Source organism: Streptopelia decaocto, assembly GCF_964273445.1.
Source record: "Streptopelia decaocto genome assembly, chromosome: 2".
NCBI classification, from domain to species: domain Eukaryota; kingdom Metazoa; phylum Chordata; class Aves; order Columbiformes; family Columbidae; genus Streptopelia; species Streptopelia decaocto.
The window spans coordinates 162895349-162912417 of NC_138655.1; the positions used below are offsets into that span (position 1 = coordinate 162895349).

General features: G+C 54.4%; 1 protein-coding gene across 3 annotated transcripts in view; it reads right to left on the bottom strand.

Annotated features, from left to right (window-relative positions):
* Nucleotides 1–17069, bottom strand: part of KIF9 (kinesin family member 9) — an 87090-nt gene that overhangs the window by 39935 nt on the left and 30086 nt on the right. Inside the window, exons 20-22 of one of the 3 annotated variants that reach the window (XM_082046328.1) lie at nucleotides 15036–15151; nucleotides 12970–13074; nucleotides 11202–12865 (exon numbers count right to left, since the gene is read on the bottom strand). In XM_082046328.1, coding sequence (XP_081902454.1) covers nucleotides 12758–12865; nucleotides 12970–13074; nucleotides 15036–15151 — 329 coding nt within the window. In that variant the 3' untranslated portion in view covers nucleotides 11202–12757. Of the gene's footprint in view, nucleotides 1–11201; nucleotides 13075–15035; nucleotides 15152–17069 lie in introns of those variants that run through there. The other 2 variants (XR_014183412.1, XM_082046327.1) reach the window with 2 other exon arrangements.

The window sequence follows — 17069 nt, forward strand, 5'->3', positions numbered from 1 at the left end:
GAAATGAGGTCAAGGTAGCGACGAGCGCATCCCCAAATCCAAACCCCCCTTTTCCTGAAGCAAAAATCTGGGTTTTCTTTCATTTACAAAAAAAATTACAAGGGCCGAGTGACGCCCTGTGTGGTCACAATAATGTCAATAAGGGATTTTTTAAAAAATATTTGAATTACTGATGTATGGAGTCACCTCCTAATACACCCCCCTGAAATGAACTTTATAAATCAAAATAAAACCCTAGACACAAGCGGTTTCGACACCAGATGATGAAACTCAACTATTGGAGCTGCCGCTTCAGCCCAGGGTCCCGTTTCTTTCTGTCCAGAGCAGATTCAAAAGGAGCTAAAACACAATACGCAGAACTTAGAGCGCTATAAATATTTACTGAGAGCGTTTCAACTCTATTCTCTGCATCTGGGGAAAATATACGCTAAAAAAAAATAACACGGCGTGAGGTAAAATGTCTGGTTAGCGCCAGCAAAGGGATTTCTGCCCAAGGTTTCAATTAAATCCTGGGTCTGGCAAAGCCCCTTCCCGGGGTAAATCCACCCGATAGCAACCAAGGCCTAAAGGGAAGAAATAGAAAGAAAAAAGGGTGATTTTGGAAAACAATTTGGTTTTTCTGCTGCTCTCCTTGCAAAGGAAGGCGAGTCAGAGAAAAGACATCAGCAGGACCACGTGGAAAGACAGAGGTTTTGGGGTATTTTTTTGAGCAAAGCTTCATATTTTAACTATCCAGCTATCTCTGTGTTAATAATATTAGTGGTTTAGAGAAGCTACGACCTTCTGCTTCAGGAAAAAGACACAGTTAAGAAATAAAAACAGTTTCCAGTGGTGTCCAGTCTTGCGCTCCAAGATTCCCAAACTCACCACAGTTCCCGCTCTCCCCTCTCTGCCCAGTGCCAGGACGGGTCTAAGGAAATCGAGTTTAAATCGTGACAGGAATCATCGGAAAATCCAGTTGGAAACTGTGACAGGAATCATTGGAAATTCCAGTTGGAAACCGTGACAGGAATCATCGTGAAATCAACTTGGAAATCGTGACAGGAATCATGAAATCCAGTTGGAAATCGTGAGAGGAATCATCATGAAATCCAGTTGGAAATCGTGAGAGGAATCATCATAAAATCGAGTTTAAATCGTGACAGGAATCATCATGAAATCCAGTTGGAAACTGTGAGAGGAATCATCGTAAAATTGAGTTGGAAATCGTGAGAGGAATCATCGGAAAATCAACTTGGAAATCATGACAGGAATCACCATAAAATCCAGTTGGAAATCGTGACAGGAATCATCATAAAATTGAGTTTAAATTGTGAGAGGAATCATCATGAAATCCAGTTGGAAATCGTGAGAGGAATCATCATGAAATCCAGTTGGAAATCGTGACAGGAATCATCGTAAAATCAACTTGGAAATTGTGACAGGAATCACCATAAAATCAAGTTGGAAATTGTGACAGGAATCATTGTAAAATCGAGTTGGTAATCGTGACAGGAATCATTGTATAATCAAGTAGGAAATCGTGACAGGAATCAGCGTACCCAACGAGGGATTTACCGACACGACAAGGATGGGTGAAGAGAGCGACGGCGCCAAAAAGATGGGGCAAGCCCGGCTTAACTCCAAACCACGGCTTACAGGAGCTTCAGTCCTTGGAAAGCTGCTTCCTCCTCCTCTTCTGGGGGCAGGAAGGAGAGAACTGAGCAGCAGGGTTACCCGTCCTCCCACCAGCACAACTCCCATGGGGTGGCATTGCAGATAATCCCTGCCTCAAAATCACCTCCAAGCCAGGCAACAAAAGGAAACGTTTCACATGGATGACAACACTTAAAACCGCATTTTCCCCACCTGATGCAATCAATTCCTAAAATACCTGCAGGCCCCGGAGCCGTTTGTCTGTCCAGGGCTGCCCCTGGGAAGGGATGAGGCTGGATCTAACAAAGCTGGGCTTTATCAGCTCTGGCTTATCAGCTGCAGAAAGATGAGGGGTGGTTTGGCGTCCCTACAAAGAAACCCCCAAAACATTAAAACCAACAGTCCAGGGCAGCTTTACAAAGCCATAAACATTTTCACCACCTCCTTGAACCATTCACAACAATTCAAAAGGCTGAAATCAACCTCCTTCCTACAGCCAGGGTTAGGCCAGGCCTAAAATCTCAGGCTCTACAACAGCCTGTGTGCAAACTGAACGAGTCACTGAGGTGTTTTACCCCCATTCTCAACATCCCCATCCCACCTTTATTTATTTCCAGCTTCTTCGGGCCACGGACATTTTTAAACTGGAACAGCAAGACCCTGACGCTGGTTTAAGCACAGACATCACCACGACACAACCGGGCAATATTTTTTTTAAAACTGCCATAAAACCAGTTTTAGGACTCGCTAAGCTCGTGTGATATATCCCAGCGCACACCCAGGGGATTCCGTGAGCCAAAATCACTCGTCACCACGAGAAGCAGCAAATTTCTAACACTCAACTGCAGATTTATAGTAAATACCCTCCGAGGATACAATAAATACGCTTGTTAAGGGAAGGAGAGAAAACAAGCGGCAGACTTTTGCAGAATTCCCTGTCCTTTCTGTCAGGATCTGGTGGGGACGGTCACGTTGGACCCCACTGTGGCGGCGCAGAATCCGCGGGCACCACCAGGTTATTCAGTGACATTCCCAGGCTTGGAGGGAAAACAAATCAGTAGGAAAATAACATAAAAACAAACCAATTTGTTTTTTAATTTTGCTCAAATCCCATCCCACGTAATCAGTGGGTCGCGCGGAAAGAAGTTCAGTGTGTATTGAACTCAACTGTTCTAATTAAAAGATGGTCGAGACCAGGGAAATATTTATAATTGCAGGATTTAAATGCTGCTGAAAAGCAAAAGGCTACGGCTGGCACATATTAAACCTGAGGGAGGCGAGGAACCTGAAAGCAGATTGAATTTAAAATAATAACAACAAGAACAACAAGAACGAAGAAGAACGAAGGAGGAAGAAGAAGGAGGAGGAAGAAGGAGGAGGAGGAAGAAGAAGGAGGAGAAAGGAGGAGGAGGAGGAAGAAGGAGGAGGAGGAAGAAGGAGGAGGAGGAAGAAGGAGGAGGAGGAAGAAGGAGGAGGAGGAAGAAGGAGGAGGAGGAAGGAGGAGGAGGAGGAAGGAGGAGGAGGAGGAAGAATATAAACCAATATAATTTAAAAAAAAGGGATTTTTACTCTTCCTTCAGCTCCTGAACCCACCAACAGGAACGAACCTTCAGCAGGTGGCACCCGATGGATTTTCATTGCAAACTCCTTGCCTGACCTTAAAAATACCCGCCCGGGGGCTCCTAAAATGCATCGGAAATCAAGATTGCTTGCAGAAGTCGAGCTGCTCCGGGAGAAGCCAAACGGCACCGGTGGCCTTGGGGACGTGTCCAAAGTGGTGGCACCGGGGGAGGTGGGAACAATGATTTGTCACCTCCAGGGTCCCCTGCACCCCAAGCAGAAAAGATTCTTGAAAGACGCTTCGCATAGAGGCCAGAAAATTAAATTTCAGTGTCTTCTTTCACTTTATAATTCATAAACACACAAACAACACCAAACGCTTCCGTAAATCACCATATTTAAACCTGTGCTCACAGAAAGTCCCGTCCTTACCCTAAATTCCCCTAAATGACACTTTCCGATAACGAGCTGTCCCTAAATTAAGAATCTACAGGATAGAAACCGCAACATCGTCCACCCCGAAAAACTTTGTCGTCTCAGCGCTGTGAATAAAACCCTGAGCTAAGCTTAAGGTTGCTGCTCGAACGGAAAAGCCTTGATGTATTTATTTCTTAGAGCGATTATAGATGAAGTTTAATCTATTCCACAAGTCAAGTCAGCGGACGTGGAAAACTTGGGAGATGCTCTTCATTCGATAAAACAAAATACACCCACGTTTCCCGCAGGTCCTGGGGAAGCAAGCGCTATCAATTAAACTGGTTTAGTGAGATTAAGCCCGGCCTAACGCTCCGTGATGCCGCAGCTGGTCGCTGGGGCGACGCGAAACACAAGGTGGAGGAATTATTGCAGGAATAGATAAATTTAACCCTCTTCATCCTCTTTTCTACCTTTTGTTGGATATCGACGCTGCGGAAAGCGGCCAATGCTGAAAATAATGTTTCTGCTGAGTCCAAACGCCAGTTTTTTTGCTTTGAGACGGACGTTTAAAGTATGAAAAATATCAAGAAAAGAAAAAATAGTATTTTTCAGCAAGCGTCCTCCCCAATCTATAAAAAACGGAGCCATAGAGTGAATTTTTGGGGATGAATTCTACCATTTCTGGCAAGGAAAACCCAAAATGTAAAGAGCGTTGCAGCTCTGGACGCCCCGTCCTTCCACGGCTCAGCTCATTAATAAACCTCAAGAATCACCTAAATAACAAAACGCAGCCTGTTTATTAATGGGAGGGTCAAATACATAGAGCAAATATTAATTTTCTTTAGGTTTCTGTGGCTTATTAAAAATCACAGAATCCCAGAATGTCAGGGGCTGAAGGGCCCTGGAAAGCTCATCCAGTGCAATCCCCCCATGGAGCAGGAACACCCAGCTGAGGTTACACAGGAAGGTGTCCAGGGGGTTGGAATGTCTGCACAGAAGGAGACTCCACAACCCCCTGGGCAGCCTGGGCCAGGCTCTGCCACCCTCACCCCAAACAAGTTGCTTCTCATATTCAAGTGGAACCTCCTGTGTTCCTGTTTGCACCCATTGCCCCTTGTCCTGTCACTGGTTGTCACCAGAAGAGCCTGGCTCCATCCTCCTGACACTCCCCCTTTCCATATTGATCCCCAGCAATGAGTCCCCCCTCAGTGTCCTCTTGTCCAGCTCCAGAGCCCCAGCTCCCTCAGCCTTTCCTCACACGGGAGATGCTCCACTCCCTCCAGCATCTTGGTGGCTGCGCTGGACTCTCTCCAGCAGTTCCCTGTCCTGCTGGAACTGAGGGGCCACAAACGGACACAAGATTCCAGGTGTGGTCTCCCCAGGGCAGAGCAGAGGGGCAGGAGAACCTCTCTGACCTACTGACCACCCCCTTCTAACCCACCCCAGGTACCATTGGCTTCCTGGCCACAAGGGCCCAGCGCTGGCTCATGGTCACCCTGCTGTCCCCAGGACCCCCAGCTCCCTTTCCCCTACCCTCCCCCTGTCTAAATATACACACCGACAAATTATATTTAGAATTAAGTCGCCCACGGCAGCCGGTGACGGGAGGTTGGTTGGGTCTGCACCTCCGCTTAAAGCCATTGCGAGGAAAATATTAAATCCCAGAGGGAAAACGACTTGGAATTTAAAATATATTGTATGTTTAGGCGACAGATGTTAAATTTCTTCATTTTTGAGAAATTCAGCTGCTCAAACACACACGAGGCCGCGACGTTCCCCAAATGGTTCCATGCTCCACCATTAGAAGCGCCGTTGATCTACAGACCTAAAACGTTGAAAATTAAAGGCGAAAAGTCTTCCCAGCACATTCACACAGGGCCGGCTCCTGGAAAAATACACTTTTACCCCATTTATAGGCATCTGAATTGGCAGAAAGACGAGACAAGAGGTTTTCATCCCTCTAAACCCAACGCTGAGACCGACCCAAGTCGGGCACCACAAACCAGGGAGACGGCGATAAGGGAGAAGTTTGTCTGGTAACTCACTGGCCGCTCGGTCTCACAACCAAGACAAATTCAGGTATATAAAGAGGATTTTCTTGAAATAAACCGACTTTTCGGAGACCAAACAGCTGAAGCGCGGAGCTGAAAACCCCTCGGGCGGCAAGAGATGAGTTTCTCCTTCGCTACTCTTGATTTCACGCCCCATGGGACCATCGTCAGTCGCTTTAACACAGGGGAGGAACGTTCAAAAGGAAACGTGGATGTAAAACCGAACCTTTCGCTTCCACCAGCATCTCCCTGATAGATCAGAATAAGCTCAAGGACCCAAATCGGGATATTTAACCAGAGCACGTTCGCCGGGAGCTCCCGCCTTGTGCCGAGGGCACCGACGTTCCCAATCGTTTTCCCTCTTGATCCATATCAATCCATATCAAGTCATTTCAACAAAGTCATTGGGGTGCTGAAAGGCACCAGCACAAAACCACCAAACCACACAAGGGCACCAGCAGCCTGCGGAGATGCGGGATGGCAGGAGAACCATTTTCCCCAAAACTGAGCGAAATTCAAGCTGGGGAGGGTACAGAACAAGATGCAAATCAACACGTTTTCAGCTGCAGCATCTTCAGTTTCCATCATAACGTCCAGACGCCAAGTGAAGAACTTCTTGGGACTCTCAATCCCAATGATCTCGCCCCGTGCGATGACCCCACCAACGCGTCACCTGTTTGAGAAGCTCCGATCTCGGTGTCTTAAGCGCTCGCCCATCCCAGGTTTGGCTGCGCCTTTGCGGCTCCAGCAACAGCACAAAGAGATGAAGTTTCTTCTGCTTACGGCCAACGATACAAACATCCATCAAGAATAGTCCCGGTTGGAAGAGACCCTCAAGATCATCGAGAGGTGCAGGTGGGCAGCTCCATGGAGAAGCCGCAGACCCCACGTGGAGCTCGGCGGCGGCTCCGGTTTGAGGCGAGACGAGCTGGTTTTGCCGGCGCTGAAGTGGTCAGGAAGCCGAGCTCTGGCTGACGAGCGGGACACGGAGCACGAGCATCCGGCTGAAAGACGGAAAGTTTCTCTGCTTGTAGGAAAACTCTGGTAAACACCATCAGCACGGGCTCCAGTGGAAGTTCAGCCCCACAAACCAACGTCCCACGTCCTCCCGGTGCGGAGCTCCAGCCCAGCAACAACATCAGGTCCCTAAAATCATCCAGCGTCAGGTTGGACGGGGCTTTGGGCAACCTCGTCAAGTGGAAGACGTCCCTGCCCACGGCAGCGGGGATGGACTAAACCATTTCTGAAGGTCCCTCCCAACCCGAACCATTCCACGAATAATTCCCATGGAAAATAAAGCTGAGCCTGAGGATTTACAGGCTCCGCTTGCGCCACCAGACTGCGCCCAATGTTCTCCAAGCGCCCAACTCCAACGCTACAAGCTACGAGAACAACTCCTCCAAAGAACAAACCGTCCCGAGCAGCAGCAAACGTCCCACAGCCGTCACAGGTTGGTCTCAACTGCCACACTTCACAATTAGAATCAGAGAACGTCCTCGGTTGGAAGGGACACGCAAAAATCACCAAGTCCAACTCCAGGAACCCACCGGTTCCAGGGACACCCCGTAGGGCACATTTCTGATATCGCGGCGTTTGAGAGCGGGGAAGGAGACGATGAACCTCAAGACCCCCCCACCTTTGAATTAAACCACCACTGAGCTACCGCAAATAACCCTTTTCTCCAGCTAAAAGCACAGGCGCTGGGCGAGCTCGTCCTCATTAACACACGCCACTAATGAAGCAATGAATGCAACTCCCAGGCAAGGCTCCGAAAAACACCTGAACACCTCCTGGCAGCTGCCAAAGCCCCAACCCGAACCACACACCCCAACAAAACCCCAAATCGCACCAATAAATGATTATTTCTTTTAAAAAGTCATTAGAGAAACAGATCTGCCTTCTTTAAAGAGTTTGCGACACGGGACTGTTTTAGACAAGCGGCAGCGTGATAATACAACCCGTGCGCTTCTAACCACCACGCTCGGTGTGACACCGAATCCCACGCGCCAGCCCAGCACCCGGATCCCTCACGCTCCAAACTACAAAGGGGAAATACCTAAATCAGGCTAAAAACTTTCTGGACCGGCAGTAAAGTTGTTTGAACCCAGAGAGCCGCTCGGGACGGAACCGTCGCTCCCCGCGGGGGTTAAATCAGGTGCAGCGTTTGCTCCGGGTTTTCCCATCCGGGGAGAAAAGCAGGAGCCGCGTCTATAGCAAAACACAACCCGGATTCAACGCAAAATGCTCCGTGTGTGGCTGATGTGAGACGGCTCGGCCGCAGCAGCGGTTCGCCCCACAGCCCCCCGGTGCTGCAGGTGGGCGCAGGCGGCACTGGCGGCGTTGGCTCAGAAAGGTTTGCTCTGTCGTCCTTGCTCTAAACACGCCATGTTTTTAAGCTTTGCCTCCGCTCCGAGCGTTGCCCAGAGGTGCCACGGGCCGGCTCTCTTGGCTCCTTCCACCCCAGAGCCGCCACACGCGCCAAGTTTACGAAGCACCCGAATCCTTGGCCGGGGAGGTCTAAAAATGTAAAAATAGTGTTCAGACCGATAAAAAAGGGGGAGGCGGGGGAGGAGAGCCCAGCGATACAGGGACGGGAGGGTTTGCTCAGAAGAAGCGGTGAAGCCGGCGGTGTCCAGGGGGTTACTGCGAATCCCCAGCGCAGAGAACCAGAGTTCACCGGCCATTAGGCTGCTCCTTCCTGCTGTCAGAAAATGGGGTCAGGGCAGGGGGGTGCTGGAGGGAGGATTCAAAGGGTAAAATAAACACGGGGCTCGGGAAGCCCTCCGCACAGCGGGAAAAAAAATAATCGTAATAATAAAGGTGCGAAAAAAATGGCCCCCCCGGGGAGGCCGGGACACGTCCGCACTCCCCGCCCGGCCGCCCCGCGCAGCCCCCGGGCCGGGGAGGGCGGACAGGGCAGGGCCGGCCCCGCCACCCCCGGCCCGGGCCCTCGGCAGCCCCCCCCCCACCCCCCCGCTCCGCCGCGCCGCCCCGGCCTGCACCCGCCGGCGCCCGGCCGCGGCGCTCACGCGAGCCCGGGGATGCGCGGCCTACCCCGGCCGCCAGCCCGCCGCGCCCCGCGGACCGAGGGAAGCGGCGGCCGCGGCGGCAGCGCCCCGGTTCCCCCCTCCCCGGCTCCCCGCGCGGCTCGGCCGGGCCCGGCGGGGCCTTAGGCCGCGGTGCGGGCAGCGGTCGCGGCGGCCCCGGCGCGGCCCGCGCTTACTCCGGGGTCGGGTGCTCCGGGTCGTAGAAGTCCCCCATGGTCGGGCGGGCGCTGTCGGGGGCAGGCGCGGCCCCTCGGGCGGGCAGGGCCGGGCCGCGCCGCGGGGGAGGCCCCTCTCCGCCCTCCCAGCCCGGCGGGGGCTCCGCCGCCGCCGCCGCCTCACATCGTCCGCCGGGCCCCGCGCTGCAGCGGCCGCCGGCGGGGCCCCGCCATCCGCGCCGTGCCCTGCCCTGCCCTGCCCTGCCCGGCCCGGCCCGGCCCGCGAGTCCGCCCCGGCCGCCCGGCTCCTCCTCCCGCCGCGCCGCCGCGCCGCCGCTCCAGCCCCGCTCCCAGCCCCGCTCCAGCCCCGCTCCCAGCCCCGCTCCCAGCCCCGCTCCAGCCCCGCTCCCAGCCCCGCTCCCAGCCCCGCTCCAGCCCCGCTCACAGCCCCGCTCCAGCCCCGCTCCAGCCCCGCTCCCAGCCCCGCTCCAGCCCCGCTCCCAGCCCCGCTCCCAGCCCCGCTCCAGCCCCGCTCCCAGCCCCGCTCCCAGCCCCGCTCCAGCCCCGCTCACAGCCCCGCTCCAGCCCCGCTCCAGACCCGCTCCCAGCCCCGCTCCAGCCCCGCTCACAGCCCCGCTCCCAGCCCCGCTCCAGCCCCGCTCCAGCCCCGCTCACAGCCCCGCTCCAGCCCCGCTCCAGCCCCGCTCCCCTCGGCTCGGGGGCCGGGAGCTGCCGGGGAGCGCCGGGACCGGGCACCGCGATCGCCCCCGGGATCAGCGGGGCCACAGCGGGATCGGCGACAGGGTCACCCAGAGCTCCCCGGGACCACAGCGGGATCGGCCGTGGGACCGCCGGGATCTCCTTGGGATCACACTGGGATCACCCCCGGGATCAGTGAGATCTCCCCACCATCCCCGGGACCACACCGGGATCAGGCACAGCACCACCGGGATCAGACACAGCACCACCGGGATCTCCTTGGGATCACGCCGGAATCACCCCCACGATCAGTGAGATCTGCCCACCATCCCCGGGACCACACCGGGATCAGACACAGCACCACCGGGATCAGACACAGCACCACCGGGATCTCCACACTGGGATTACCCCTGGGATCACGGAGATCTTCCTGGGATCACTGGAACCACGTCAGGATCAACCACAGGGTCACCAAGAGCTTCCTGGGATCCTTGGGACCACAGCAGGATCAGCCTTGGAACCACCAGGATCTCCTCGGGATCACCCGCAGGATCACCTGGGCCACAGCGGGATCCGCGACTGGGTCACTGAGAGCTCCCTGGGATCCCTGGGACCACACCAGGATCAGCCATGGGTCACCATGGGCTCCCATGGAACCTGGGGACCACAGTGGGATCAGCCGTGGCACCCCTGGGATCACCCCCAGGATCACTGAAACCACGTCAGGATCAGCCACAGGGTCACCGAGAGCTCCCCGGGATCCTTGGGACCACAGCAGGATCAGCCTTGGAACCACTGGGATCTCCTCAGGATCACCAGGGCCACAGCGAGATCAGCGACTGGGTCACTGAGAGCTCCCTGGGATCCCTGGGACCACACCAGGATCAGCCATGGGTCACCATGGGCTCCCATGGAACCTGGGGACCACAGTGGGATCAGCCGTGGCACCCCTGGGATCACTCTCAGGATCATTGAAACCATGTCAGGATCAGCCACAGGGTCACCGAGAGCTCCCCAGGATCCTTGGGACCACAGCCGGATCAGGTGCAGCGCCACTGGGATCTCCTCAGGATCGCACCAGGATCACCCCCGGGATCACTGAGATCCCCCCAGGATCAGCCATGGGTCACCGAGAGATCCCCAGAATCAGTGGGACCTCAACAGGATCTCACTGGCATCACCTCCGGCATTGCCAGGATCAAGCAAGGGATCACAAGGATCACCAGCCCCCGGATCATCCCTGGCACAGCAGGGTCACAATCGGGGATCACCCCTGGGATCTCTCAAAACCGGGGACACCAGCACCCCAGGATCACCCACAGCCCAGGACATCAGCACCCCTGGGATCACCCGCAGGGTCACCAAGACCCCTGGGATCAACCCCAGGATCACTCCCAGGTCACAGACACCCCGCGACAACCCCGGGATCTCCCCAGGATCCCCCCATGGGATCACAGCCCCAATCCCGGGTTATTTCATTTCACCGGCTTCCCAAACCCCAGGGAGAGCTCCCTGACCGAGCCGCAGCGCCCCAGGACACCCACCTGCTTTCGGGGGGCAATATGGACCCTCCCGCCCACGAGGAGCCTCAAAACAACACTCACAGTGCCCAAAACTGAGATTTTTTGCTCTTTTTTTCCTTTATAACCCTTTGGAAATGGATCATTTCAAAGAAAAGCTGTTTTCTAGGCTGTCCCCACAGCACTTCTGGGGAGCGGGTGCCATTACGGTAACACGAGTGAACTGCAACAAACTAAACCAGACCAAACAGCTCAGCCTAATTAATTTTCCCAGTGTTTCACATAAACGAGGACGGCCCGTGGAAAACCTCCAACCCAGGCTGCTTGAACTCATGGACGTTCCCGCCACGGCTGGTGCCCGATTTGGCAGCGGGTCTGTTCATCCCCCATCCCGTCGCTCAGCGGGGCCCAAACCGCATCACCCCATAAAGGGTTTTCCAGTAACCCCAGTGATGCTCCAGTGGGTTTCCCAGTAACCCCAGTCACAACCAGCCCCTGCGTGTTCGCCGCTCAGGCCGTGGCGACAGAGGGTGAACGCTGAGGGCCACCAAAACTCGTAGGACACCCAGAAATGGTGGCTGAGACTTTTATTCTGTGCAGAGACAAGTGGAAATTCTGAGGAGCTGGGCCCCTCCGTTAGGCCAAGCCTGTAGCTTCACCAGCACATATATATGAACAAATCTATAGGCTCACGTCCATACGGAGCCGTGCTAGAGGCAGCGAGAGCAACGCGTGCTGCTTGTTGTCACCAGAGCTGCCTGTCACGGCACCGGCTGCCGCCGTCATCGCCCAGGTGGGTATTCAATTAATTTATTGTTTTGTGGAATCATTTTGGTTGGAAAAGCCCCTCAAGATCATGGAGTCCAACCATGACCCACCCCATGTCCTGAGAACCTCATGTCCGTCTGTCCAGCCCTCCAGGGATGGTGACTCCAGCACTCCCTGGGCAGCCTGTTCCAATGCCCCACAGCCCTTTGGGGAAGAAATTGTTCCCAGATCCAACCTCAACCTCCCAAAGGTCCAACTGAAAACTTCCCTGTGTCTGTAAGGTCGACAACAAAAAGACCTTTTGTGTTGGAACGTTCAGAGCTCTTTTGGGTGTCTGGTTGAAGAAATAACAGATGAGCTGTTGACATCTTGTTTAAGGCGCGTTGGTAACCGCTGAAACTTTCACATCTTTAGTTTTAATTTGAGGACCAAAAGGTTTCCAAAGCAAGAAGAGAACGATCGTGTTCTTGTTCCTTCACCTTCCGTGTAGGAGAAAGTGTTTTCCTCATGGAAAATACCCACCCCATGTCCTGAGAACCTCATGTCCGTCTGTCCAACCCTCCAGGGATGGTGACTCCAGCACTGCCCTGGGCAGCCTGTTCCAATGCCCCACGGCCCTTTGGGGAAGAAATTATCCCAAATTTCCAACCTCAACCTCCCCTGGCACAACTTGAGGCCGTTTCCTCTTGCCCCACCTTGAAAGCATCGAACTAGCAAAGAGGTGACGTGACGCTCCGTCAGGAACAAGCCCAGGAGGCCCTTGCGGTCAGTCCAGATGCACAAAGTTGGGTGGATTTGTTATACTTACTCTTTATTTTTTATAAATCTATCGCGGAGAGGAGCACGAGGCACTTTGAGGTGCCGTTGCTTGTTGAATAGCAGTTTCCAGGCTGAGCCCAAGTCTGCTACTCGACGTGCAGAAACGACAAGGGTTTTGTCTTCCCGGCAGCCGTGATGAGCCCGGGTTTCTTCCGCATCTTCTCAAGGGACGACATGGCTCTGCTGTACGCGTGCTGGCAACACAAAACCAGAACGGATTGTGAACGAGGGCTCGGTTCTCAGAGCAGAATTCTCTACCTGGAAAAGCTGCTTGAAAGAAGCACCTTCCAAATTTTACCTTTTGTTCCGTCTTTATCTTCGCCCTGTAGAAGGGGACGGAAGCCGGGCAGGCCGGCAGCATCGCCTCCTGCAGCTGCTCAAACCGCTCCTGCACGTCTTCCTCCTGCCGGCCGAAAAACAGACCCCATGCACGTGAGAAACAAATCCGGACACACCGAGGTCAACCCGTCCCGCTCGCCGCCCCCAGCGCCGATTCAATAATCGCTCCGAAGCGAGAGGTCCCCCCTTCCCGCGCCTTAGCGGAGCAGATTTGGGCAAAATCCATCTTTTAAGATCCCAGCTTGTGTGATGTTTCCGTGCCGGATTTGAGGATAGCTCAGCAGATTCTTAGCTATCGCGGTTCATGAGGAGCCTGGAGAAGGTGACGGTGAAATTTTCGTGTGGTAAAACGCGGGTGGTCAAAGCGAATCAAACCAAGAGCAAAAGGCGAATTGAGTTCGAGCTGTAAATGAAGAGCCGGGCTGGAAAATGGTTCTAAGTAGGAAAATAGGCAAAATGAGGTGGTTGCCTTGCAGAGCACGGCCAGTAACACCCACTGGGAGCGGCGGAGAAGAAACCGGCTCTGAGCAACAGGGACAGTTTATCCACCGCCTGTAGATTTGTGCTGTAAAATCAACACCTCAGTGCTAACAAAGCAGCTTCATCTTTGGGGTGAGAATTGATGTGATGCCAAGAAATCCAGGGCTGGAAACCACTAAGGGGGTTTCTAGGAATACATCGAGTAACTCGCATTAGTAAAAGTGACCAGTGATGGGTTTGCTCTTTTCCCCAAAAAGTAACATCCCAAACCTGTCCAATTAGTCATGGTTTTCTTATTGACCTCACTTAGGTGCATCAGTTTATCCAAAAATCTGGTAGATCACAACATTCTGTTCAAAATTAAACTCACTCTGTTTTTTTCTTTCTCACAGCATTTTTGTTATTCCTTAAGGGAATGAATTCAGTAGGATGGGAAGAACCTGGCTCTGATCAGCTGGAAAACCCTTCACTTGCCTTTCGGGAGTAAAGAAAATGCTTCGGTGAGATTTATAGTCAAAATAATCAGACACCTGGAGACACGAGAGTTTCTGTATCAGTTTTCCTGCTAAAAAGGCAAAGCCACCCTGTCCCCAGCTACACGTTGGCCAGAAGTGGGGCTGTGGCTTTAGGAAACGGGTCGCACAGCTCACACCTGGTTTTAGACCCAGTTTTGGGCCCCTCAGGCCAAGAAAGGCCTTGAGGTGCTGGAGCGAGTTGAGAGAAGGGAACGGAGCTGGTGAGGGGCTGGAGCACAAGGGTGATGGGAGCGGCTGAGGGACCTGGGGGGTTCAGCTGGAGAACAGGAGCTGAGGGGAGACAGGGACACAAAGAAACGGCCTCAAGTTGCGCCCGGGGAGGTTGAGGTTGGATCTGGGAACAATTTCTTCCCCAAAGGGCTGTGGGGCATTGGAACAGGCTGCCCAGGGCAGTGCTGGAGTCACCAGCCCTGGAGGGCTGGACAGACGGACATGAGGTTCTCAGGACATGGGGCAGTGCCGGGGGAATGCTTGGACTCCATGATTTGAGGTCTTTTCCAACAAAATGATTCCAAACAATGAAGAACAAAACCTGGAACAACTTCAGAGGAGAATAACGCCAAGACGAAGTCTGGTAAATGAGAAGCTTAAGAGAAATGTGCTTTGTCAGGAACGACAAAAGCCCCTCAAGCGGTGGTTTCTAAACAGAGGGCTGGCCCAGCACCAGTTGCCACAACACGGAACACAAGAGTTTGGCTGTAAACGCTGCCGACCAGCCTCCCAACCACCTCTGGGCAGTTTGCCTGCTTCCTGATCGTCAGCAGATGACCGCGTACTTCAATCGCTCTGTCCTATTTTAGCCTCTTCATGGTAGAGCTAACGTGAGAGCAAGATGTATCTCCAGCCAGTTGCTCTCGCATCGCAGCAGATGGCATTTCAACGCCAGCCACTCTGCTCACAGACAGGGACAATGTTGCTGTGTCCTCCTCCCACGGGCTTAGTCGTGCCCTCCTTACCGTGCCACGGGTGGAAATCAAGGAGAATAAGCGGAGCTTGCAGGACAACTCACCAGGCACATGACTCTGTTGATGGGAATCATTCCAGGCCTGATGTTACCACCGGGCTTCAAAGCTTCCCGTAAATCCTTAGGGATAAGGAAGGACTCGTTGTACCAGATCTCAAACTCTGCAAAGCAAAGAGGGGGGGACAATAAACAGGGGTGTGAAGAGTGAAGAGACAAGGGTGGGATGGCCAGCAGGTCCAGGGAGGTGATTGTCCCCCTCTGCTCTGCCCTGGTGGGGCCACATCTGCAGTTCTGGGTCCAGTTCTGGGCTCCCCAGTTCAAGAAGGACAAGGAATTACTGGAGTCCAGCACGGGACACAAAGATGCTGAGTGGTCTGGAGCATCTTTGTGATGAGGAGACAGAGAGCTGGGGCTGTTGAGCTGGAGAAGAGAAGCTGAGAGGGATGTGATCAATGGGATCAGTATCTCAGGGTGAGTGTCAGAGGGTGGACCAGACTCTGTCCAGTGGTGCCCAACGCCAGGGTGAGGGGCAATGGGCACAGACTGAAACACAGGAGGCTCCATCTGAACATGAGCAGAAGCTTCTTTGCTGGGAGGTGCCAGAGCCTGGCCCAGGCTGCCCAGAGCGGGTGTGGAGTCTCCTTCTCTGAGACATTCAAACCCACCTGGACCCACCTGTGTGATCTGCTCTGGTGACCCTGTGTGATCTGCTCTGTGACCCTGTGTGATCTGCTCTGGTGACCCTGCATGAGCAGGTGGGCTGGGGGATCTACAGGGGTCCTGCAACCCCGTCATCTGCGATTCTGTGACTCCTTGTGTTTCTGGCTCCCTGTCCGTGTATCAGACGGGACCTCAGTGCTCTTCAACTCCCAGATGGGACCTCATTGCTCCAATAGTTTCAAACTATTAGAAAAGCGAGTTGACAAGGACAGGGCACCGCCAGCTGTGCTGCTGCCTGTCCTCACTGCCTGCGAGGCGGCTGGGACGTGGCAGGTGGCCCTGGGGACAGTCCCCTGGGCTTGTGGAGGTGGCTGGCCAGGAGATGGCACTGCTCCTGCGTCCCAGAGACGGGAGCCACCCAGCTGGGAGCTGCCCATTTGGGGTGCTCAGCACGTTTGGGGGTCAGATTTCAATGCTCAGTGCCGCTTTCCATCCCGTAATAGCCAGTGATAACACCGAGCAGGTGCCGCGATGCAGCAGGAATTTTGTCCCTGTTAATACTGGGCGTTTCCCAGCTGCTCCGTTCCCTGGCACGGTCCCCAGGAAGCACAAGGGCTCACGGCCCCTGGAGAAGACGCTGCTGCCCAGGAGGGACCCCAGGAACGGAGCTGCTTTCTGGGGTGGGAGTCAAGAGGGATCAACAAGGGGCAACGAGGCCGAGTGCCGGGTCCTGCACTTGGGTCACAACAACCCCATGAACGCTGCAGGTTGGGGAAGAGCGGCTGGAAAAGGACCTGGGGGTGTTGGTGACAGCAGCTGAACATGAGCCAGTGGGTGCCCAGGTGGCCAAGAGGCCACCAGCATCCTGGCTGGTACCAGCACTGGTGTGGCCAGCAGGCCTAGGGCAGTGACCGTCCCTGTGCTGGGACCTGGGGAGGACAAACCACGAATCCTGGGGGCAGTTTTGGGCCCCTCAAGCCAAGAAAGGCCTTGAGGTGCTGGAGCGAGTGGAGAGAAGGGAACGGAGCTGGTGAGGGGCTGGAGCACAAGTGTGATGGGAGCGGCTGAGGGACCTGGGGGGTTCAGCTGGAGAACAGGAGCTGAGGGGAGACAGGGACACAAAGAAACGGCCTCAAGTTGCGCCAGGGGAGGTTGAGGTTGGATCTGGGAACAATTTCTTCCCCAAAGGGCTGTGGGGCATTGGAACAGGCTGCCCAGGGCAGTGCTGGAGTCACCATCCCTGGAGGGCTGGACAGACGGACATGAGGTTCTCAGGACACGGGGCAGGGACAGGGCTGGGTTAACAGCTGGACTCCATGATCTTGAGGGGCTTTTCCACCCAAAATCATTCTGTGATTCTATGAAGCACAGAGCGCTGCTCTCACATGATGCAACACCACTGGCACTGTCCCCTGGTCT